Below are 25,549 nucleotides of genomic sequence, written 5' to 3' on the forward strand. Positions count from 1 at the left end.
ATATCACTAAATTCCTTTTTAAAAACAAAATTTCATCCAATTACTTTTCAAATAATGATAATTTGAGTGTGTCGTTTTGATCTTGCAAAGGGTAATTTTGCAATTTATTAAAATCACATTCTGTAATGCCTTCTGCGAGCCACTGTACATAAGTACTACATCGCGTGACTGGTTCACAGAGTGTAATGTACCTTAGTTACTTATCTAGTCCGAAAAAAGTATAATATTGTCGAGATAAAAAAAAAACAAACATTGCAAACTTGTAAGTAACAGTAAAACTGAACCCCAAAAAAGAAAGTACCTACTGTTGAGGACAAGGTCACGTCCTGCCAGTAGGCCAGCTGGTGGTATCAGGTGAATAATAAACGTTTTAAACAGTCACTCGCTTCCTGACTGTCTAACAACAGTCTTAGTACACATAGTTTAGTAGTCTAATGTGTAAGTCCGGATTAACTAAAATAAATAAAAATAAAAATTACGAGAAATCTTAACACTGAATATTAAGCATCAAATAACTTTTCCTTTAATAAGAAGAAAGAAATAAACACAAAAAAACAACGAATGTGATAAGGATAGAAATCAACATTATGATCACAAATAAAGGAAGTGAAAATTGTATCTGACTGTTATGTATATTACAACTAACTTAAAAATTATTAGTGTTAACATAAGTGATCACGTCAAAAATACATGTGAAAGTTAAATTAGTATGCTTAAAACCAAAAGTGCTAATAAACACAATTTGTGACGATTAAAAACCTATTATAATTGTATCAGCGACTCAAAGTGCGCATAGTAACGAAGATGAGTGTAAAGCGTAAATTATTGATGTTTATGTCCTTTATGTGCCTAAATATATCAATTGTAATTTCCGCACCATTACTGCAGCTATTGCAACCATACCCGAAAATAGTTATGCCACCTTCTCAGCAAAATCTACAGCAACAGTTACTGGAACTACAAACAATGCCGCAACTTTATCCAATACCACAGGTCGTACAGTGAGTACCTATACGAAATATTCATCTATTTACTTGTAAAAATTGAAATATTTGAAATATATAAGTAGCTTCAATATATAATGAACAATAACAAATGTATCATAGCGATTGATTATAAACATAAGTTCTCACTGACTAAAGAACTTAACTTATAACTATATAAACAACTAAAGCTCATAGCTTCGAGAGAATCTAACTATTATGTACATAAACTCTACCATGGTTGGTATGAACAATCATTCACTACATATATACATTGATGTATTATCAATTACTAATTTAAAACAATCTTTTCAGGAATCAACTACAACCAATTATCATTTTGCTACCTGACCAACCAATAAACACGAACTTCGATATGAAAATAAACGAACATATTGAAGAAAACGAATTAAACATCGACAGCGATAAAACGAAAACAAAAGATGGAGATGAAGACTCTGTAGTAATAGACGCAGAGCCAATCCCAATACTTGAAGAACAAAAGGCGTTCTTAATAATACCAAATGGGAGACTTTCAATAGGCGACTTTATATCAGCTATCCCATTTTTACCAATAGAAATAAACGTGCCTGACACTGTATCTTGGGTGTACAACGGAATTTCTAGTGGAATTTCAGGTATCATTTCAATAATCGGATCAAGGTTACCGTTCCAAAGACCACAAGAAAATTCTTCAATGGAAAATTTAAATCTAAAATCGATTATTAGTGAATTACAACTGAAAAACAGAAATAACGCTAGACCTTTAATAATGATGCCCTTAGGTGGTTTAAGCGGGCATATTTCTCCTTCCCAATACTAAAAATACAAACATAGAATATATATTTTAAATGTATTGAAGATACTTTTATTAATGATTGAGATAAAATAAACAAACAATTGAAAATTTCATACTTTATTGTTCCTGTTACTCAATACATAGTTTATTTAGTATTACCAATGATTAAATAAAAACTATATTTTAACCACGACTGGGTTCAAGAGTTTAACTATTTACGAATCAAAAATAATAAACATAAACAAAAATTAAACTGAATTTTTAAATATTTATAAATGTTACACTTTTAAACTCCAGTCTGGAATTATTATTTACCAATTTAGTTTTTATTTTATTGTAATTTTAGAAATGTTTGTGTTAAATCTGCAAATAGGTATTATATTTTCAAGTTATCTATTTACAAAGAGATATACCATGGAAGTTAAATGTTGTTTTATTGTGATATGACAAAGAAAAGTACTTACAGGAAAGATTACAAAGTGCTAACTTATCCTACTTAACTAAAATGGCAACGGATACTACTACCTTTTACAACGTCATTAGAAATCGATAACAATTCCAAATATAGATACAAATATTTTTATAGAAAGCATAAAATGTCTAACCTTTACCAAAACTGAGTACATTATTAATTTTTTAACGATTAAAATACCAATATAATTGAATAACTCTATTACATTCTTAATTTCATTATAATTACTCGAAAATATTCTTAACAAAGTTCGTTCGTTATCGAAAACATACTTGACTATAGAGTTCTAATATAAATTCTATAATATAGAGTCATATTGTATTGCAACGTGCTCAGAATTACATATTAAATCTGCATATTGCTTGAATATCTTTATTGCTTCAGAAATACTTTCTTTTACCAGTTTAACAAAGATGTCGTTGTAGTCTTAATCTAGACCTTAGTATGGTATATTTCGTACGTTAAAGCTGGGGTTTTTCTCTTCAGGGTTTTTGGGGACAATGATAGAGACTGGGTAATCAAACTTGTAGAAGAATCCACGCGGGGGACCCTGGAAAAGATTAAAATTAAGTTAAAAGTGAAACAAAATGATAGATGTTGAAATAATACTACAATAGGATTATGTTTATAGTTTCCGCTAATAAAAAACTATTTCTTTTATGTTTTCGGTTGTATAAATTATGTTTGACCCATCTATGCTACTCTGCTATGCTATTCAACGATGATCATGCAACCTATGACAGGGTGTGCTCACCTACGTGTATGAATAAAAGAATGTTTAATTTAATATTAAGTAGTATAAAAATAAAACTTTTCTAGCATAAATTTTTAGCAACCCGGAATACAGGCCCAAGAGATATGACACTATATCAAACATCTCTCCTATCAAGAGAAAATGAAACACTTGTCACGCCAAATATTAATTAGGTTGATGATGATAATTATTTCTTTTTATTAAACGACTAGCCGACGCCCCGCTTTTTCACCCGCTTAGTTCCCATACTTGTAAGTATACATGAATATAATATAGCCTATAATATTTACCAATAACGTGGCTTTATAAAGTTAAAAGAATTTAACCGAAAACAAACCCGAAGTATGAACAAGTTGGCCCGAGACAGTGATCACATCTAATGTTAAGTGACAGTGCAGTTTAAGATAGTAGCGGGATAACTTTAAAGAGATACAATCAAATCATAAAGATGAAGATGATGATGATGATGATGATGATGATGATGATGATAATGATGATGATGATGATGATGATGATATAGATGTAGAAATGTATAACTCACAGTAGGTTCGGGCTCTTCATATTTCTCAGGTTTCGGTGAAGGTGGGTAAGATGGGAATTGGCCGTTGTATGCTTTGCCCTCGCGAGCTTCACCTGGAGCAGCAACTACGGAGCCGCTCAATTCGGACGCGGCGGGCTGGTAATCGTATTGTTTATAGTAGTCTCCCCTAGAAACATAAATAAATTAATTTAATAAAATTACTTTATTCATGAAAAAAATAGTTCAATATATAATAAATTATTTATTTTGCTATTATCCGCGACATCTCCTGAGGATGCTTCGGTTTCGGGGTGAAACGTACGTAGAGAATATTTCGTCGGAGGTGACGTTGTCGCGTGGGTTTCGGTGTCTTTTCGCGGATAATAGCAAAATAAATTGATGAACTTCCGCAAAGTAGCACCTGCTTCTATCCAATATTTAAAAATAGATCACACAATATAATTATTATACTACGTTGGTCTAGAATCCAATGTGTCTTCAAATCATGAGGTATTGGGCTTAAATCCTGGATTGGATTATATATATTGAGATCTTGTTTCTTAAGACAAATTCTCAGTGCTGGGGTCACATGCCTCAGAGAGAAGAAGAAAAAGAAATACTTTATTGCACACAAAAATAGAATAATTAATAAAAACATAGCATGCAAAGGCTATCTCTACTAAAGCAATCACTACAAGGCGACCTGACGAGAGGACTTGCGAAGAAAGGGAAGAGAGCACGTTACGCCGTCGATCCCGATCATTATTGATAACATCTGATAGTGTTTGTTTCAAAGTTAGATATTATTCTCACTAAGCCGACAATCTATATTAGAGCAACGTGGTTAGTCTTAATCTTTGTTGTCTAAAGAAGGCTTAGTCTGCTTTAAAGACAAAAATTATCTCAGCTAATAAACCTCATTTTTACCCGACTACAAGAAGGGTTATTCTCGGATATTTATATAGGTACATGTATGTATGTTTGTATGATACCTCATCATTCTATCCAATATTGGCCCCGACTGTTTTTTAATTGCTTTCTACACTTTTGAGTTGAGCTTGCCATTTCTTTACAGTTTTTATATTGTATGCAGTTGAGTTTTTTATTGTTTTAACTGTTTTATTTATTATAGCTAGTTATTGTGTTTAATCTGATTAACTAACTTCATCTTGATTTGGCTCACGACACGTCGATATGTATAACTTTTTATTCACTAATTGCTGAAATGTGAATTAGAGAAGTGTCAATGACCTTTGTTTTGGCTATTATTTAAAATATGTAAGCGTCTTCTTACTGTGGGTCAGGGTTCTGGCGAGCGGCAGCCGCTGCCTCAGCCCAGGCCTTCTCGTGAGCGAGACGAGCTTGTCTGACGTCCTCTGCTTCCTCCACTGGCTTCAGAACAACCTTGGGGATGTTATCCTCTTGGTGGAAACCTTCGCTGTCTGACCAGTAACGGACCTGGGCAAGGAAAATTACATGTAAAATATTAGGTGTGTGTGTTCTTCTAATAATCTGGTTTTAGTTTTAAGAAGCTTAGACTGGACCACACATCAGTGAATTCTAGTAAGTATTTGTCATTATCATCATCTTAATTTAAAAATGTATATTGGAGTAGACTTATTCACTATATATTTATATTTGACGTATGCTAGTTGACATATTATACAAAATTGAGATTGTAAGTAACTAATGTCATCCGGTGGCTACTGGTGGATATCATAAGTTAGATATATGACTTTCTCAATTGATTTGATGTTTATAATGATTAATAATATAGACCAAAATAGTAAATAGGCCAGCAGGATATGTTTGGAGGTGTCTTTTATTGACGTGTCTAGGTCTCCTTTGAAGTTGATTTTATTCAAGTCATTCGGGGGAGGAGTAAAACGTTGCGCGATTTTAAGTACGTCTCCGCCTTTATATAAATAGAATTCAAACTGAAATCGAGGTACCCATTTTTTACTGCAAATAGTTACAATAGCATCATCTTTATTTATAATGCTGCGATTAATGCAATGACCTTGACTGATTTTAAACCACTTTGCATACTACTATGTATTGGTTTTACTCGTTTTTTCGTCGTGATAAGCTAGTTATTGTGTTTATGGTTAAATGTTTATTATGTTTAGTAACCTGATACTGAAAAACATCTATTGTTATCTACGTGAGTCAGGTAGAGCCTTAACTGCCCAAGAATTTAGGGAATTTAATAAATATTGAATTACAAAGACGCAAATTCCATCTTTTTGACTATTTTTATAGGAATAGTATCCTAAATACAGGAGAAACAGAACAGAGAGTTCGGAAGGACATTGAGAAATACCTTGATAAGCTCGTTGTTATCACCCTTGAAGGTGTAGGAGCCAGTGACGTCACCGGAGCGGACTCTGTTCTCGACCTTGGAAGACTCGGGTGTTTCGTAGCCGTACGCATAAGCGCCCAGGCCATCTTGACCGTGGAACTGATACGCGTTGTACACCTTTAAACATAAAACCCAGTTTAAGCACTTTCATTTTTCTCAACTAAATTCTATTCATTGACCGAATGGAGAAACATGGGAAGATTGTACATAACATGAAAAAAAGGACCACTGTGTTTATGTAGGAAGATTAAATACATTTTGATTACTTATTAGGTGTTGACTATTTTGTGAGGTCCAAAACCAAAACGGTAGTTCACAAAACAAAGGACAAAAAAGACGAAGATCAGAATCATGCAAACCAATTTGGTAGGTCTATAAATATTGATTCCCGTTCCAAAATTATTTTTGTTTTGAAGAGGATAACACTAAGTTTTAAGTATAGTTACGTATACCTAAATTAACTACTCGTACTATTAATCGTAGAATCGTCAAAGTCATTGCTTAAAATGCTAATGATCTAGCAAAACATCGTACTAGGTAAATTCATTCTCATTAAGTTCTATTTACATACTTTGTTTGAGCTAGGAAAACATCTTCAACTATTAAACCGAGAGTTATTCTAAATATGGACTCCACACTCCATAATAACTAGTCTTCCGATTAATTAACTGATCCCAACATTATCCTTACCATCTGCAGAATGTAGTTAATAAATAAACGTTATTCTTGTCTACCCGTTCTACTGGTTCATCATACAGACAACCTCGTACAAAAAGGTTTTTATGTCTTCATTGTTTTTTTTAATAGTTTTAATTATAATTTAATGAGCGTTAATGTTCAAGGACTTTAAGTTTGTTTAAAAAACATAAATAAATTGACCATTACTATAATTGTTTCTGATATTAAGTTTTCTTGTAAATTTTTACTTGATACTGATAATAAATTTAAGAAACAGAAACTGATAGCCCAGTAAATATGACCTCTGCCTTCGATTCGGAGGGCGTAGGTTCTTATCCGGTCCAGGGCATGTACCTCCAACTTTTCAGTTATGTGCATTTTAAGAAATTATATATCACGTGTCTCAAACGAACGTGAAGCGTGGTGGACCCTAACCTAACCTATTCTGAAAGGAGACTCGTGCTCGTGAGCCGAATATGGGTCCTTAACTCAGACCAATTATTGTATAGGACCTGGCTCGCTAGACGTTACTTTTCTGTCAAAGTATATGATCAACGATCTAATGCGATTATAAAAACTGTTTCTATATAATCGATGTTAAATAGTTGTAATCGAGTTCGTGGGTTAAAGAGCTCCTTAAAAATACCTTTTTGTGTAATTGAATGTTGTAAAAAACGAGCAAATACTTCTAGTTTAGTGTAAGATACGTACCAAATCTAAGCTTGTTTTCTTCAGAAAATGACAGACAATTTTGTTCGTGACTATGAGTACGATACAGGTCCTTCTATAATTGGTCTGAGGTCCTTAATGATGATGATGAAAATACTAGGTATATTTAACGATAGTTCTTACTTCTTCTACGTAGGCGTCAGGGTTTTCGATCTCGTGTCCATTTCTCCAGTAGTGACCGAGAGTGGGGCCGGCTTCAGCTGAACGAAACCTCGGGTCGTCATATTTAACCTGTAAATATGTTTTTCTCAATTATGTATAGAGATCTTGAAATATCGTTTGTAACAATGTATGTATCAATCCTTTGATTAGCTAGTTTTGCAGCAGTTGCTAATATCTGAATAAAAAGAAACAGTTTTGACTGTTTTTGATTTTTTTTATTAGCCTAAATTGTAACAAATTCTAAATCAATTTTCAAAAAATTGTCTCATCAACAAAAGATAGCTTGTGTACCGACTTTGTCGTCTTATTTACAACTAGCTGACGCCGCGCGGTTTTACCTGCGTGGTTTCCATTCCCGTAGGAAAACGGAGATAATATGTAGCCTGTAGTCTTCCTCGATAAATGGGCTATCTAACACTGAAAGAATTTTTCAAATCAGACCAGCTTTTTATATATTATTTTAGATTAGTTTAGATTTTTAATAAAAAAAAAAAAATAATGTTGAAGAACTGACGAATGTTACAGATTTAAATTATGCGTAACATATATTTAGTTCTATAGAAAAGTAATTCTAGATCACAAAAATCATACCAAGTGTATTATGAAAAGAAATCAAATTCTTATATTTAAAAAAAATATCTTAAAGCTTTAATAATTACGATTTTGTAATACAGAACCTGAGATGTGTTTATAACTTCACAGTTGTAATGGTACGGGTTCAAAAAATGTTAGTCATGCAATTAAATTTCAAAATGATCAAACTAGATGCTTGAACTCTCATTAGCAAGGTACTTATTACCTACACATTTTTGTAGTGGTTTTTCTAGCTTTGCACAACTACTAATATATTCTATTGAAAGATTTAAAATAGAACCTGAGCATTACATAATCATCATTAATTATTACGGTAATTTTTCTTAATTATTTTATTAATTTTAATTATTGTCTATTCAATCATGAACATCTACTGCATGCAATAGATACTGCAATGCAATATTGTAGAATCTGATGAATACTGATAATGATGAACTATAAATGAATACTATCAGACATTTTTATATTGAGATAGTAAAAAAAGAGTACTTATTGGGGCAGATTATGAAATATCAACCTTTTCCTTCTTTCAAAAAAAGAAAGTTATCACAGTGCTGGAGTTTGTCCCATGCCTTAAAGAGCACGTTAATAATTATCATACTGAGCCCATCAACCCGCATTGGGACAGCGTGGTGGATACTGCTCCTATCCGATAAGTAACGCTAAATACTAACCAATGGTAGTGTTTTAACTAGTGCAGATAGTCTGGGCTCTGTGAAGGGTGGGTTGCTCAGGTACTTCGCCGCCTCTTCAGGAGACAGGTCCAGTTCTATAACGTTGTCTGATATACCTTGAGGGGCTGCCGTGGATAGCGCTACCTGCGAATAAATAAAATATGTTAAGTACATCTGATTCATCTATAAGGGTGCTTTTCGACCAGAGATGTGCTATGCAGCTATGCTGCGAAGATGTGAAATCTACGCTACAAAAATATGTGACCGTTTCCACCAATATAATGCTATGTAGCTGCGCGAGAAAGATGCGCAGTTCGAGCTACGAGTATGCAATGTATCCATAGCAGAGCAGGCATCCATAGCACGCATCCTTAGCACGCATCCATAGCACGCATCCATAGCACACATCCTTCCAATGGATATGATTGGTGGATATCAAACGCACCCATGTAATGCACTTAATAGTAATAATAAATAAATTAGAGATACGTGTAACATGACAAATTACAAATAGATTGCCTAGTTAAGTGGCAGCCAGACATTTTTCATACAAAATCTAGGAAACCATAGAGTAGATCAAATTGAACTTATGACAGTTGAATTAAGCATAAAATTAGCTTTCATTTGATAAATTAGACAACTCAACTATTTATATCTGGCTCAACTGTTTTAATTTGATAAAAGATTTAATCATTTAATACTATCCGGCCGCTATTTTAATTTTTTTTTATATGCAATGTGTCAATGATTATTTTCAATCATTTATTTCTTATCCCAAATAAATAACAGATGAGGGTATATATTTCTTATGCCGTATCTCGTACTATAAGTCAATTCTATTTTATACTTGTCGATATTCACATATAACAAGTTTTATTCGAATTTCAACTTTATTTCTATTGCATGCAAAAATTAAAATTCCAAACAACGAAGTTTCCATGAAAACCAACGATGTCACAGCGCTGTAACTTTACAGAATGCGGGGGCTGGTCATTATTATTAATATCAGATAGTGAGCTAAAGAGTCAAATATTATCATTATCCGAATGGGAGCAGTGTGTTGATTCAAAACAGCATGTGCGAGTAGGTACCGTGTCCGATAACGAGGGAGCCCTGTTAAAATAGTGTTGGAAAAACTTTACATAGAAGACGCGGACAAAGTCGCGGGCGTCCGCTAATACAAAATAAGAGTAAAAAACATTCGCTGCTGGAAATGGTGGATCAATTTATTTCATTTCACATTAAGGATAAATAATTATGAAGAATCGACAACCAGTTAGATTTCCATAAACATTTCTCAGACCTTGGTTTTAATTTCGACGATTTTAATTGTCTCCAATTTGCACAAATTATTTAACGATTTTCAAGTCGTTATTACTTCTATTTTAAAATGCTATCGTATATCTTTATAGTTATATCAGTACGAGATGAAAAAGATTTTATTATTACGTTATTATTTTTTAAAATAAATAAGCTTTATGGAATATTACTTTGTGCTTAAATAAATAAACTTTATGGAATATTTAATGAAGTATAAAGCCTCCGTAGTTTCACATGCCTAGTTACTGTTACCGGAGCCCGGAGGTTAAAATATAGGTCATATTATTCGCTGATATAATGTAGCTTTCAATTCATATTTTTATTAGTTAGGTTGTTCATCATCATCCTATCTATGTTCCACGGCAGGGCACGGACATTTTTCTCATAGATATACAAAATACATAGATATACATATAAGACTCAAGTCAACCTTAGAATCATGTTACGTCAGCACTATATTTGTATAAACTGAAGACGTAGATATATCTGGTTTTAAAAGTGATGTAATGTTTACGTAGCCACGTAAATAACGTATCCAAGTTATTCATTATTAAATAATTATTCATAAATGACAGCGATAAAATTTTATTTTATTATATTTATTGTCCATCTTCATACCACGTGCGATATACTGGTATTAGTACCGGTTTATTAATTAACAAACAATGAAACATTGGTATGGGTTAATGTTAGAATATACGCAACCGACGACATTACAGGTATGTTATTTATAGATTTATTCTACGAAATTACTTCATCCAACGAATACTGACCGAACTTAAGAAAACTGCGTAAATATTCGTTTGGCATGTCTGAATACTTTTAGAAATTCGTGTGTTCACATAAATACAAAAGATTTGAAAATTGAAAATAATATTGATTATTGTTATTCTTCATAACTATGTCGATTACCTTAAAAAAATGATCGACAACCAAATCTGCTAGCTTATTATATGCTGTTTCCGTTCCGTAGGAACATGGGGATGAAACGTAGCCTGTGTTACGTGCTGATAATGTAGCTTTCCATTCGCGAAAGAATTGTTTAATTTACTATATAGACTTAGGCGTGAAGACCTAACAAACAAACTCACATTCGCAAAGTTCTTTATATTATAAGTTTTGCCACACCAATCCCCTAAACTCAAAATTCTAATCCAATAATAATTAACCTGCGATGTGTGGTTTTGATTGCTATATTATAGCAATAAAAGTATAGGTATGGAACATATTTTTTTCTATAGTCTTTCAAGAAATAATCAAAGATTTTTAATACATAAATCATTAGTGACTCACTGCGGGATACATTTAGCCCGACGAGGAATCAATTTTATCTTCTCCATCATCAACTTAATATTATTCCAATTAAATATTCATTAACTCTGTAATTAAATCCATCGCAATAAATTACTTTCTTTATTACATTAAAAAATATTTCTACTCAACCTGTTATTAAATTTATTCGGTAAACTCGCGATTTGGCTAAACTAACCTATAATTTGGATTTTAAATTGCAGGTTTTCAAGGTGATAATACTCGTACAATCAGCTATTTCCGAATCGGTTAAGTACTTAGCATTACGCTAAGTGACACAAAGTCATCCTACATAATACCTACCTGTACTCATATTTTTATACTGTTTACCTTACATCTTAGTACATATTATTTTAAAAGATTTACACAGTTAAACAAGTATTGCTAATAATATATATATATATATACAACGTGTCCCAAAATTCAACGATAAGCGGGCGCCAAAAGATTGACCTGCTCATGAGCACTTAAGGAAAAATAATAAAAAAAATATACCTAAATTTTTTTTTTTAGTTACAAAATAAATTTTAAAATTCTTTGAAAATTTACACCTTGTATGATATTTTGAACTACCGCAGCTACAATTTCTTAAATATGCTTAAGATTTTTTTTGTATCGGAACCTAAGTAGTACTACTATTCACCACAACTCTTAAAAACACCACAATGCCCGCAGTTTTTACACAAAAAAATATCAAAATATTTTTTTTCCCTCAAATTTTTAAAGATTTTTACTTTCAGTCTACTTTGACTCATGGTCTTGCAAAAAAAAATATGAACACCGCTATGGCAAGTTATTTTCAAAGTTGACGCAACTAATCAAGATTTCAAAATAGTATAATACCCTAGGATAACTAGTCACAAAAAAAAATATGCGTACCATTTGTAAACAAGAACCAAATTTCTTAATCGTTCTTGTTGTTAGTAATAAATTTTACTATGTTCCAAAAATGTGTTTGTTATTTTAATTACACAACATTAAAGTAAATGTTCGAATTGTTTTCCACCGGCATTAATACAGGCACGACATCGCCTTAAAAACGACCGTTTTATTTTTCGCGCATATCTTCTAGCATTGATATGTGCCGCAGCCTGAGTGATTTTTTGCCGAAGCTCGTCCAATGTCGTAATCGGTTTTGCGTAGATCCTGTCTTTGAGACAACCCCAATAAAAGAAATCCAGGGGGTTTAGGTCGGGTGATCGGGGTGGCCATAGGATAGGACCAAGTCGCCCGATCCAACGCCCCGGATACTCGTGGTCTAGGTATTGTCTCACAGGACGAGCGTAGTGAGCTGGGCAACCATCATTTTGATACCACATATTTTGAAGGTCGCTTAGGGGGACGTCTTCTAGTAATTCTTGCAAATCATTTTGTAAAAAGTTCAAATAACTGTCCCCATCTAAGTTTCCTTGTAATTCAAAAGGCCCAATCACTTTTCCATTTAAAATGCCCGTCCATAAGTTGACCTTAAATTGATATTGGGATTTGTCTTCTCTCATCAGGTGCGGATTCTCATTGCTCCAGCTGTGTAGGTTGTGAAGATTTAAATAGCCATCTTTCTTGCAGGTTGTTTCATCCGACCATAGTACTTTATCCAAGAACTGAGGATCTTCCCGATGCTTTTGAAGCATCACTCGGCAAAATGCGATCCGCAGTGGATAGTCCCGTGATAGTAACGTTTGTACACGTCTGTAATGATATGGGTGTAGCCGATGACGTTTTAGTATTCGATGTGCTGAACTTTTTGGGATTCCCGTAGCTGCTTCTATGGCACGCACTGAGGTAGTTGAATCAATGTTTATTTCATTGAGAACTTCTTCATCGCATTCCGATCTAGGTCTTCCAGCGTTTCTTCTAGCTGACGGCAAACGACCCTCCGAAAACGCTTGATGCACATTCATAAATACCCGATAATCTGGATATCTTTGAGCGTTTGGGTACCTTTCTCGATACAATCTGCTAGCAGCGTTAGCATTGCACCGACATTCTCCATAAATGAGATGCATGTTAGCGTATTCCATCGGCGTGTATGGTTGCGGCATGATAACGCTAAACAGTCCAAAATACACCAAAAGTCCAATTCACAAAACACAGGCACAGTCCAAAATAATGCCAGGTCAGTTCAGTTTGCAGATCACTTAAGTCCAGTCCAAAATGCAAAGCCAAAAGTCGTTAGTACGAGAGCCACGTCAATTGAATACGGAAAGTTGCGCAGTAAACAAAGGAGCAGAGCGTACTGACTTGCTGGGAACAGGATTTTCTTTACCTGCATCATTGTCATTCAACAAAGAACATCTGCCTATCCCTCTCTAACGTATACTTATCGCTATCTTTCTCTCTCTCTCTCTCTCTCTTATTTTTAAATGTTATCGTTCGTTCCATTAAAATTCTAGGAAATTGCAACGTATGACTCACATCATTTTGTGCATAAAGTAAAAGTGATTTCTAGGAGCAAAAACATTTTAGAAATTTAGTTCTTGTTTACAAATGGTACGCATATTTTTTTTTTGCGACTAGTTATCTTAGGGTATTATACTATTTTGAAATCTTGATTAGTTGCGTCAACTTTGAAAATAACTTGCCATAGCGGTGTTCATACTTTTTTTTGCAAGACCATGAGTCAAAGTAGACTGAAAGTAAAAATCTTTATAAATTTGAGGGAAAAAAAATATTTTGATTTTTTTTTGTGTAAAAACTGCGGGCATTGTGATTATGTACCTGAGATTTTTATATATATATATATATATATATAAAAATCTCAGGTACATAATCTTTTTAACATAAAAATGTATCTGACTTCAAAGACGTATTTCAGTTATTTTGATTTATTATTAAATTACGAAGATAAGAAGTAACAAACATTAAAAGAAAATACTTTTCAAATTGATAACCTCCTTTTTTTGAAGTCGGTTAAAAATAGCTGTGTTGAAATTCAAATAGACTTCGCACAGCTTAACAGCTCTAATCTATAAATATTCAAAGACAAAACAGTTTCGTAACTTTTTCTAATCTATCGTATATCAATCCATTTTCTTTTTTAATTGTTTTAAAATTTAGAAAAGATTAGATACATTTTTCCGCCCCTGCCTTCGATATGTCTTTGTTTTTCATTATTTGTATCGAACAAAGAGCGTGTGAAATATGTTAAAAATAAAACATTTTTATCAGGGGCGCGACAGTGCTCTCCATTCAAGTCAGGGTTGAATATATTTTATAATGTCACATCTTGAAAAAAAACTACCCCTATCACTTAGGGATATGAAAAATCAATGTTGACACATCAGACCTACCCGATATGCATACAAAATTTCATAAAAATCGGTCCAGCCGCCGTTGACAGGTAATTACCGAAAATAGACGATCACGTTTTTAAGAATTTATCAATTCGTGGTCAATGTAGGTAGGAAAATATTTTATAATCAAACAAAATGCCACCCACAGAGAGCCAAAATTCATTTAAAAGTATAATTTTGTTTTTTTCTCTGAATAAATCCAAGCGGATAATTTATGTCGATAAAGGATGAACGTAGGATGTAACGTGACACCTTCAAAGGAGGTAATAAACTTAAATAAAGTTATAATTCCTTTTCTTTACTGTTTGGAATTTCCGCCTAAGCTTCGATATTTAAACATTAATAAAAGAATAGTGGAACTGCCTCGCCGGATCAGTGGCTATCTATTGGATTCTGATCACGAGGTCCAAAATTCGAATCAGGCAATCAGAGTCAGGCTTAGACCGTTATTAATGGTCTAAGGGGTCAGGCTATGAAATATTGAAATTTTCTTTCTTCCAAGAAATTCTAAGTAAACATTCTCAGCCCGGATGTGGGAACTTGGTGGTGTTACACCCGCGTGCCTGTTCCGGTCAGTTCAGGTCATTATCATTAACATCAGCTGATAGTGATAATATCATTAAGATAAAAGCTAAGCCCAACAACCCCCATTGGAATAGCGTGATTGCTACCGCTAAAATACAAGTAGGCTGATAATAACGTTCAAGGTGAACCCGATGCTTAGAAGTCCAATTCAAATACGAACAGAAATCTCCGATAAGTATCATACGATTAGTCTAGACATCCAAATCATTTGTGGTACAAAATATCAATGAATGAATCACTTAACATAGTACGAGCGTATCAAAAAGTCTACGTATTTCAATTTATACACGATCTCCACAATAGTGAATGATCTGGCATTAGAAATATATACCCTCATCTGTTATTTATTAGTGATAAGAAATAAATGGTTGATAATACGTGAATATTGTCTATCATGTCACTATGAAGTGACACATTGAAATATATAAGAAATAAATGGTAGATAATACGTTGAAATATAGTTAAATTGCGGCCTAGTTAAATTTTTATACAAAATCTAACCAACCATGAGGAATGCCATACTAAGAACCATGAACTATATCAACGGCAAACTTAATACAGTCAAATTAAGCATAAAATACGACGACTAAATAGCTCATGAGGGTATATAAATAACATGAGCTAACTGTTTATATATGGCAACCCCACAGTTGCAGTGTTAAAGCAGGCAACCTTTACTCTTTAAATTATATTGGGTTTATTATTTAAATTAACTACTGTATGTTTTTTTTTTTACTAGCCAATGAGGAAAGGAGATAAAATACGTTTAAAAAAATAATAATCATCCAGGCAAATACTATCCGGCCGCAATTAGGCAACCTAAGTGCAAAGTGTCAATGTGTATATTTTCAATCATTTATTTCTTATCCTAAATAAATAATAGATGAGAGCATACATTTGTTATGCCGGATCTCATACTATAACGCGTGGCCCGCGATACGCAGTAGGTATACCTACAATAAGATCCGCATATAAAAATATCGGTGACAGCGATGAGCAGATTTACTTCGTGACCGCGAAATACTAATATTATATTGAGTAAACAAAAAACGCGGTCAAGTTAGCAGCAAACGGATTTGAATAGGTTCAGTATAAAAACATTTTTTTCAGTGACAAAATTGTTGTATAAAAAGTATTAATAGGTTTTTAATATCAGTTGATTAGTGTAACAATTGTTTGGCTGTATATATTGGGTTTACCAAAAATCTAGTTTAACATACTTTTTGTCTAAACTAGTCAAAATAGGGGTAGTATTAACCCGTTGTATAAGAGTATTAATTCAATAAGATTTATCATTATCAGCTTATTTCAACAGCCTACAGGACAAGGCTGTTTTTTGAGCAGGAGGCTGGCTTGGCCTAGTCCGACCGTATGTAGAGAAATAAACAAAATATCGACCAATGGCGGCGGGTTTGTCCCAGATCCATCTCTTTTATCCCAAAGCTATGAAAGAGATAGCGATATTTCAGGTTGCCCACTATTGGTTGAAATTTTTCTTCATTTTGTCGTTGGTCGCACTAGCCTGCGAGATAAAACGAAAACAATTTTTGTTTTACATATTTATAACGGATCACTAACTACTATACTGTCGGAAAACAAAAAGGTTGTATTATAATTAATTGCGGTCTCGATAACACGATGCTTATAAAAACCATCTCCTTACTCTTTGACCTCCGGAAATTCCTACAACATGGTTCAAAATAATTAAATATGGTACAATATTATTATAGTCATGCCACGTTGTATCGCTTTAATAAAATTTAAATTCTATTGGATTGAAGTACTCGGTAAAAATTAATTAAGTATAAATATAATCCATATAAATAACCCATAACCACAGAAAACATATGCCATAACCAACAAGGAATTACGCACAATGTCCGTGGCCAAGTGTGGAAAAGGCCCAAGAACATTTAAAAGTATAATTTTGTTTTCTAGGAAGAAATTGAAAATTGTATCCCAGAAGTACATACTAATCTATATTTAATATATAAAATGTCTCTCATCACGAAATACGTATACATTGACAGCAGCTAAGCAGTTTATATAACAACAGATTTATCAAGAGGGCCAGATTATGGAGGTCTAAGGGCGTACGTAACGTACGTACGTACGTAAGTCGCCGGTGAACGCTAGTATATCATTTTACGTGTCTATGTATATTTAGTAGGTCTACATAGGTATCTATTTTATAAAACCTCAATTGTCTGACAGTTATATCATAAAGTGGAACTAAGAGAAGTCTAGGGTTTGATACCCATTTCGCTTATACGCTAGGAACATGTCAACATTATTTTTAATATGAGTTCATAGACCTTTTATATAATGACCAAACTCATATAAAACCAATTCAACATGAGTTTTGTCATTGTAAGGCTTATCTCAATCTGATGTCTTGACCGAATCATCAATATTTCGTACCTGATGATAAATCACACGTTTTTGCCACTGTGACATCCGTAATGTGTAAATATCTGATCGGAGTCAAGGTAATCGTAATTGATGATTAAGGTCTCACAAATGTGGGTGCGGTCGTTGACGCGACCGACGTGGTAGGATTACCTCAGAGCGTAGCTACCAACAGAGGGCCCCGTATCATTGGTAATAATAATACGGGGCCCTCGGGCTTCAAGAGCCCCTTATGTGTGAAAGCGAAAAATAGTAAAATATAATTCACAATCTCGCTTAAACTGGTGCTTCTCGAAAACAAAACCTTATAAAAAACTGCCTACAGGTAGAATTCATCATTATCATCATCAAATTCTCGACCAAGATTTCCTATGTGCATTTTCCGACGACTTGAAAAAAAGATAATAACGAGTTATGGGACTACTAGGTCACTGTCATATTTATTTTAAGCATTTTTGTTTCTTGTGTGAAAAATCTTTATTCTTCATTTGGGCCTCCCAATTAATTTTGAAACAGGGCCCTTCTGAAGCATGCTACGTCACTGCTCAGATAGTTAGGACCTAGATCAGTACTTAAGACGACTTGAGTACTTACTACACTCTGTCAGCGTATGCACGTTTAAGTAAACAAATCGTTAACATATAATGCTCTGGCTCAGTTGATAATGCATTGGTTTTAACAGAAGGTCCACAGTTCGACTCCCAGATTTAATATTTTCTAAATTCGCACTTGGTCTACTTGTGGCCATCAATGGTGGTTGGCTGTAATCTTTGGTGGTTGGCACTATACTGACTAAAAGTTTCATCTCCAATTCACCACTTCACATCAGGTGATAAGTAATGCTGAAGTTTCACCCTGAATATAGGGGTCTTAAGTTTGTATTTACAATATTCTGGTAATTTCCACTAAGAACACATCTAAATAGCTACAAAAAAAATGTATTTTTTATTGAATATCAGTTTCGAATTTGTGATTTATCCGGGTTATTTCAAGGTTGGAGGATAACGTAAAACTCTTCAAAACATACCTACACTGTAATTATATAATCATCATGTTAACTTTGTTACTGAACAAAAAAGTGGCTTATTATAACTACGTAATTATTATTGTATTTGACCTGCTAGAGAAAAAAGCGTTTGAGATACCGACATCAATCAAACGTGTTATTTATGACACTAATTCCTATTTTGAATGCTTTTTTTCATTTAATATCTTGATTACTATAAAACCTGACATTACGTGGTGATGATCCGTTAGTAATAAGCTGACTTACAAATACATAATATGATAAAAATTCTAAATACCGTTTATTATCACGCTTTATCATAATTTTAGTAATCATTTCAAAAATATACATAAACAAAGAATATACACGAATTATTTATTTAAATTAAAGTTACTACAGTAAATACTATATAGGACTTAATAAAAATATCTATTTATTACTTACTACAGTTTTAAATTGATATTTTTTTCCAATCGTCAACAATACTAAGTAATGAAACACGCGTCAGATGTTATCTGACATTTATTATCAAACTACCTTCCACCAAAGACTTCACGATCCAAATTCTAATAGTTGCTAATTAGCTTTGGTAAGAACATGAGCAAACAAACTATAACTTTTTATTACATTTATATTCCTAAACTTTTATATATGAGGAAGGTCTAGCCAAAACAAACTTTTAGTCCAAAGAGGATGTTCCAGCCTCCATAAATGATTCTTTCATTTCAGATGACGTTTCCTTGTTTATTCACATTGTGACATTGGGTTGAGTGTCGCAAAAATGTCACAAAACCGGTCAAAATTATCGTGCTAAGTGGAATCATCATTTTTCTCAAGAACTTACACATTGTTCATTGCAAGGTGGAGGTCAGAAAATTAGTGTTTGTGTCCGTGAAAACGTAAGTACAAAACGGGCCATTTCACAACGCTTACCAAACAATTGGTGTACGAGTAAACAAGTCGTAAGTCATTCGTAAGTACTATCCTTTGCCCTCGGTTTTGCCCGCGTGAAATTCAGGGTCGTTTTATGTAAAACGGATTTTTTACTTCCGACTTAAATATGAACTTCGCTATATTTCCGGTTATATTAAGCAGATTATGATAAAACTTGATTTATGTTAAGTGGAACTCAAAGGTGTGAAATAGTTACAGCCAGAGGTTCCCAAACTTATTTTCTTAGAGATCCGGCGGGCTCCCTTATCTATATTTCTACCATTTCACAAACCTTCACAAAATATGTGAAGATTAACTATGGAAATTTGTGTTGCCGCCGAGTTACTATATATTATTTTAGGTTTCAAAAAAAGGGATTATTAATTAATTTTAATTTAACAATAATGAATTGGTTGAATAATTAGCTGTAAGTATTACAGTAAAATCAAATTACATTATTAGTAAAATCAAAAAGTCATAAATAGATTTGGAATTTACCTTTTTTATTATCTACTCACAGCCAAAACAACTTTCACTTATTTAATTAGAAAACACCCCATTTGGTATAAAACCAGATAAACTTTCATGGACAACCGCTAGCTAATTGTAAATCCCTATTTTTTTCGTCACGCCAACGTAGACCCATTTTAGTCGAGTCTTCCGCGGAACCCTGAGGGTCCACCTGGGGGGCCACTTTGGGAATCAATGACTTTCAAATAATAACATAATACCTATTGCATGCATTTTTCAGCCTTAAAATAAAGATGTCAACCACATTTCCATAGGTATAATATAGGCTGTAAGTAAGGTTTATCCCGCATTGGACAATTCCCTAAGAACACTAGCTAAGGCCCAGGAATTTCCTGTATACTTGTACCTACAAATGAATACAAGTCTCGTTAGAAGTGACTTGACAGGTAAATTGTATATATTTCACAGTTTCCGAGGTTTTCGCAAGTGCTCGTGACTTCCGATGTTATTATGTTTGCATTGCGTAACACATAACGTTACAATTACGTTAACAAGAGTACCAAAACAAAATATAAATAAATAAATATATTTACACAATACACACACTACTTAGCCCCAAAGTAAAGCGTGCGTTGTGGATTAAAATAGAGCTTTTAATCATTATTACCAAGCTACAAATATTTTCTAGTTGTGGGAATCGAACCCACGGCCGTGAATGTAGAGAGCAGGATTACTACCCACTGCGCCACGCGGACGTGAATATGTCTTCTAAGATTTTATTAACAAACTAGCTGTCGCCGCTCTGTTTAACCCGCGTTGTTCCCGTTTTCGTAGGAATACGAAGATAATATAATATAGCCTTCCTCGTTAAATGGGCTATCTAACATTGAGAGAACTTTTCAAATCGGACCAGTAGTTTCTGAGATTGGCGCGTTCAAGTAAACAAACACACTCTTCTGCTTTATAATATTAGTATAGATTGTATTATGTATGTATGTTCACGTATATCTCTGGATTTTCATGCGGTTTTCGCAGCTCACACGAAGACTCAACATTAGCCGTTCATGAAAATCCGATTGTGATGAAAATAAGTTATCCGAAAAAAAAATAAAAGAAGGCGTCTGTGAACATAAGCCATTGCCTATGTTGAGTTTCTTGCCGGCTCTTCTCAGCAGAAGCTGCCTTCCAAACCGGTGGTAGAATCTTTACAAATAGTCAAACTTGACGTTTTAAAAGTGCTTGTATACTAAGCCTTCTTGAAATAAATGAATTTTGTTTCACAAAAAGGATATCCTAAAGAGACAGGATTCATTTAATAAAAATAATGATATAAAATATGATTGAATGAAGTTCAAGTGATAACATGTGTTTCAGTGAATAACTGATAAAATCTAGTAAAGCTTGTAATTTTAATATTTTTTTCCTAAAAGACATTATGTTAGCAAGTAATCCTTATAATTGGGATTTGTTTTATATTGGATGCACAAATATTCCAAAAACTGCTTACACTTGTCTTGAAGATAAACTACACCAACTTTTTATTATAATTTTTTATTACAATTTAAATTTATTTTGGCTCGCTTTTTTTGCATTTTTGCAAACACCAAGCAGTCACTGGACATAACAGTTGTATATGTAGGTACCGTATCGATTTTTTTTTTTCAGAGAATATTACCAACCCATGTTATGAATTATTCACAAAAAAAATATTTTTTAAATATTTTTTATAGTAGTACATCCTCGTTTTCCTACACCTACATGTTTAAGTAAATAATAAAAAATAAAGATGGATTTTTCAGTAGTTTATTATTTCAATTATATACCTCAATCTTATCTTAAATAAGATTATTGTTGTACCTTACCACCCTAATTTAAGGTAATAAATAATACTAATTATTTAATATATTGCTTTAAATCATAAATTATTAATAAAAAATAATGTCAAATTATTAATTGATTCAATAATTAAGAAAGGTTCACTTACGGCTGCCGCCAAAAAAATTCCGAAACGGAGCATTTTCAAAAAATTAATACTTCGTATATTGTCGCACAGGAAAGACCTCACAATTCAAAATACAGCGGAACGATGCGCAGACTCATCTCCTATATACCGACACAGCCTCCTACGACGTCACGACTCCCCCCGCCCGCCGCACACCCGCCAAACCCGTTCCGAGTCTCATCTTCAGTAGCATCCTAGCGCGTATTGCGGATCTTCATTGCAACATTGCAACTGTTATTATATGTTAATCATATAAATTTATAGTATCTATCTCGTAAGTTCTCAAACTTGGATAAGAATTTGAACCTTAATTGTCTTCAAAATAAAGTGGACCTGAATATTACTGTTTTAATCTGGAGGTCTAAATCCTAATTTATGTTTATAAATAAATATATGATATAAATGAATAACAGATAATCACAGTTGCAATGTTCTAAGTTCTCAGACATGGATAGATATTAGAGATTATATAGAGAGAGATATCAGTATTTATATTAAAATCGATGAGTTTGAGATTGTAAAAATCCAAAGAATTTATATCCAGAATTATTAGCCAAATTCATGAGAAATAGTAGGTATATGATATTAGATTATTCATACATTAGACTATTCAGCATAAGACACTGCCCCTTTAATAAAGCAAATCTAATGCTAATATCCGTATATCGGCTTAGATGGTGTACATGGCAAGTACCCTAAAACCTTGCCTTAACTTATTATTCTTAGGTGTAGATACCTATTTCTTTCAACACTTTCATCATAAAAATCATGAGAAGCTAAACTTGCAAGCACCACCAATCTAAATTTTTTTTACTTGCTTTTTTCTTGATTAAAATCCTAAATTATTTTGAAACCAAATTCTAATCTGTTGTCCTTGCAATGCTATTCGATGATAATTATAATATCGTTTCAGTACATAAAAATAAATATTATTAACTAGTAGCAAAAGACTTGCGATTGCGATTGCGATTACTTCCCCCATACGTAATACAGCCGCTGACCTTTGGATGTTTTACAACGCAGATTTTCTAGTAAGAAGAAGAATTGACATTTATTTTGAAACGGCAATGGACTATAAATATTGATGCGCGGTTTATGTTTGTGTTTCCTATTGTCTGCTTCAGTGGATATTAATACGTCATTGTCTATAATTTGTCTGGTATTGGCTTGTTCAATTTCATAGTAATTTATCAAGTTTGTCGAAGTGTGACTTCGAAATAAAATTACTGTTGACGAAAACAAGTACAAATATCATCATTATAATTTGTTTTAAAGAATATTTGCTATTAAATATGACCAATTACTCTTCAACTATGTAGTTGGAAAATACTGTTAGGAGAGGGTACTACAATGGACCAGCGAGCGGGGATCAAATCACCTCTCGGTGATCCTCTATACCGTGGCCATAGATTGAGGTTTCATTATCAGTCGATGGACGCCCATTGCTCGAAAGCTCTCTTGTAGGGACTTCCAATGAATGAAAAATGAATTACGAGTATATCGGAAGATATAGCGTAACAGTTAGCTTCAGAACAAATATAACAGTTTTTTTTTTAATGAAGGCAATGCGACATCCAGGTAACAATAATATCCACTGAACGTAGACGTCCACTTATCCGCATCGTACGTATCGGACGCATCTCATCCTAAGGATTTTTATTTATCGGTAGATAATATCCGTTTGATGCGATCGTTACGATGCGGATCAGTGGACGCACTTGTGTGACTCTATACAAAGAATACTACAATCCATTTGATGCGAAGTCCGATACGTACGATGCTTATTATGAGTGACGCCCATTAATCAGTGTTCCGCAATCTTTTAGTGTTCAAGATATATTTTATGAAATCGATTTTTTTTACCTACACCAGAATTTAAAAATCACTCTTTAAGCATTATTAATCGAAAATTTATTATTAATCAACCAAACAATATTTATTATTAATCAACAAACCTCATTAAATTGTGTGCCAATCACTCTCACGATTAAGATTAATCTGAGTAGTGACACCTCATATCACATTTTAATCTTACAAGCGGGTTAGCCTGTCAGGTATTGGAAACCTGGGTCAGGATATGAAATATTAGCTTCCTTCCAAAAATGTCTCATTACCATTAGCAAGACTAGACTAGACTAGACTTACGACGTTGGCAGTGTCATCGTATTTCGCAAACCCCTCAGTCCTGTGAGCCTAAGCCTAAAATGTGCGCCAAGTTGTAATTATCTATGTCGGAAACGGGTTGACAACAGAAATGGATTTAAAGGGCAAAACACTATTATTGAATGAAAGTCTGTCAGGTCTAATAATTCCCACCAAGAATGTTACCAATAAACCCTCGAATGGTAGAAAATAACCTTGAGTGAAGTCCCGGACTTGTAACCGAAGGGTGTAGGGTTAAAGACGTCTTTTAAAACTACTTAACACTCCCCTTCTCTACTCAAGTCATTCTCCCCGTATATCCCAAAATAATCCATGAAGGATTATCCAACAAGAGGTGTGGACGGATCTTACGTCACAACAAGAATGAGCTAGGCCGCCCGAGTGGTCTCCCACTACTCTCCACCTAACTCACGGAACATTTTGTGGGCATTATTGCCGTTGCTGCTACAATTACAGGCACATGAGGTTTGATGACTGCGCCTCAGGTTGATGAACACGGGGCGGCAACTTTTTCTTCCTGGTGAAACTCATCTTCTAAGTGCCGTAGGCTCCTCAATGGTACCTCAGCGGCGTAACCGGGGGTTTTGGACCAGCGCAGACGCATCACCTGACGGGACTCGTAGGTAGAAGCAAAAGAGATGGACGAAATGACTCGGACCTCAGCTTAGAAGGCCGTTTTGGACCGCAGATACAGGGCTCTGGGAAGTGAGAGAAATATTGACATATTTTTCCTCTTACTATCCGGTGTGCCTTCTGCTTGATAAATCTATTATTACTACAACAAAATGAAAAAAAAACGATGTTGATGATGTCATTGATGATCCGATGAGATGATGACATATAAAAGCTTCGATAGTAATATATAGATAGGATAGTATAGCGCAGGGTGTTTTGGTATTAGAGGAAAGAGGATTTCATAAATCTCATTATAAAAGGCAAAACAGGAACAAATCGACGTGGGATAAGTAGCGGAAACCAATCGAATTTGCGAGCCGCCGTCCATTATGTCTAATGCGCTAAGCCTCGGGCAAAAACCTGCAAATAAGATGCAGCATTCCGAATAAATGTCTGCCTTTGATTTTTGCACTAGTGTGATGCCTCGAATAAGTTATATTTAGAAAATTAATGTATACTAAATGGTATCAGTAGTTTTTGAAAAAATTGTAGACGTAACAACGTACATTTTTATAAATCAGAACATCTGTTTTTGAATTAGATAAAAATAGTATTAAAACCAAGTCTGTACTGTATTTGTAATAGTTTTTAAACATCTGGTAGGGTAGTAGCAGAGATTAAGTTTAATTTTAGCTTATACTTCCTTTTTTTTTG

General features: G+C 33.7%; 3 protein-coding genes across 4 annotated transcripts in view; 2 read left to right on the forward strand and 1 right to left on the reverse strand.

Moving 5' to 3' along the window:
- Nucleotides 1-2,492, forward strand: LOC112045773 (uncharacterized). The gene is made up of 2 exons (XM_052882432.1): nt 1-1,001; nt 1,299-2,492. The coding sequence occupies exons 1-2, from the start codon at nt 805-807 to the stop codon at nt 1,804-1,806; spliced, it is 705 nt and encodes a 234-aa protein (XP_052738392.1). The 5' UTR covers nt 1-804; the 3' UTR covers nt 1,807-2,492.
- LOC112045772 (uncharacterized) lies at nt 1,884-22,190 on the reverse strand. Of its 2 annotated transcripts, XM_024082092.2 has the most exons (7): nt 22,040-22,190; nt 8,728-8,871; nt 7,421-7,528; nt 5,852-6,007; nt 4,823-4,986; nt 3,550-3,715; nt 1,884-2,804 (listed from the first exon to the last, which is right to left on the reverse strand). In XM_024082092.2, exons 1-7 carry the CDS (start codon nt 22,070-22,072, stop codon nt 2,694-2,696), a joined length of 882 nt encoding a protein of 293 aa, XP_023937860.2. In that variant the 5' UTR covers nt 22,073-22,190; the 3' UTR covers nt 1,884-2,693. The 2 variants fall into 2 exon arrangements, with proteins under 2 accessions (XP_023937860.2, XP_052738391.1); XM_052882431.1 differs by lacking the exon at nt 5,852-6,007.
- Nucleotides 19,311-25,549, forward strand: part of LOC112045774 (uncharacterized) — an 18,115-nt gene continuing 11,876 nt past the window's right edge. Inside the window, exon 1 of the mRNA XM_024082096.2 lies at nt 19,311-19,550. The gene's annotated coding sequence lies outside the window, so the exon portion shown is untranslated. The remainder of the gene's footprint in view (nt 19,551-25,549) is intronic.

This window comes from Bicyclus anynana, chromosome 7, assembly GCF_947172395.1.
Source record: "Bicyclus anynana chromosome 7, ilBicAnyn1.1, whole genome shotgun sequence".
Taxonomy (NCBI): Eukaryota; Metazoa; Arthropoda; class Insecta; order Lepidoptera; family Nymphalidae; genus Bicyclus; species Bicyclus anynana.

Coding starts and splice junctions, on each gene's coding strand:
- LOC112045773 (XM_052882432.1), top strand. CDS start 805: ATGAGTGTAAAGCGTAAATTATTGATGTTTATGTCCTTTATGTGCCTA. Junction 1,002..1,298: donor CCAATACCACAGGTCGTACA/GTGAGTACCTAT, acceptor CAATCTTTTCAG/GAATCAACTACAACCAATTA.
- LOC112045772 (XM_024082092.2), bottom strand. CDS start 22,072: ATGCTCCGTTTCGGAATTTTTTTGGCGGCAGCC. Junction 8,872..22,039: donor GAATTTTTTTGGCGGCAGCC/GTAAGTGAACCT, acceptor ATTTATTCGCAG/GTAGCGCTATCCACGGCAGC. Junction 4,987..5,851: donor ATAACAACGAGCTTATCAAG/GTATTTCTCAAT, acceptor TTCCTTGCCCAG/GTCCGTTACTGGTCAGACAG.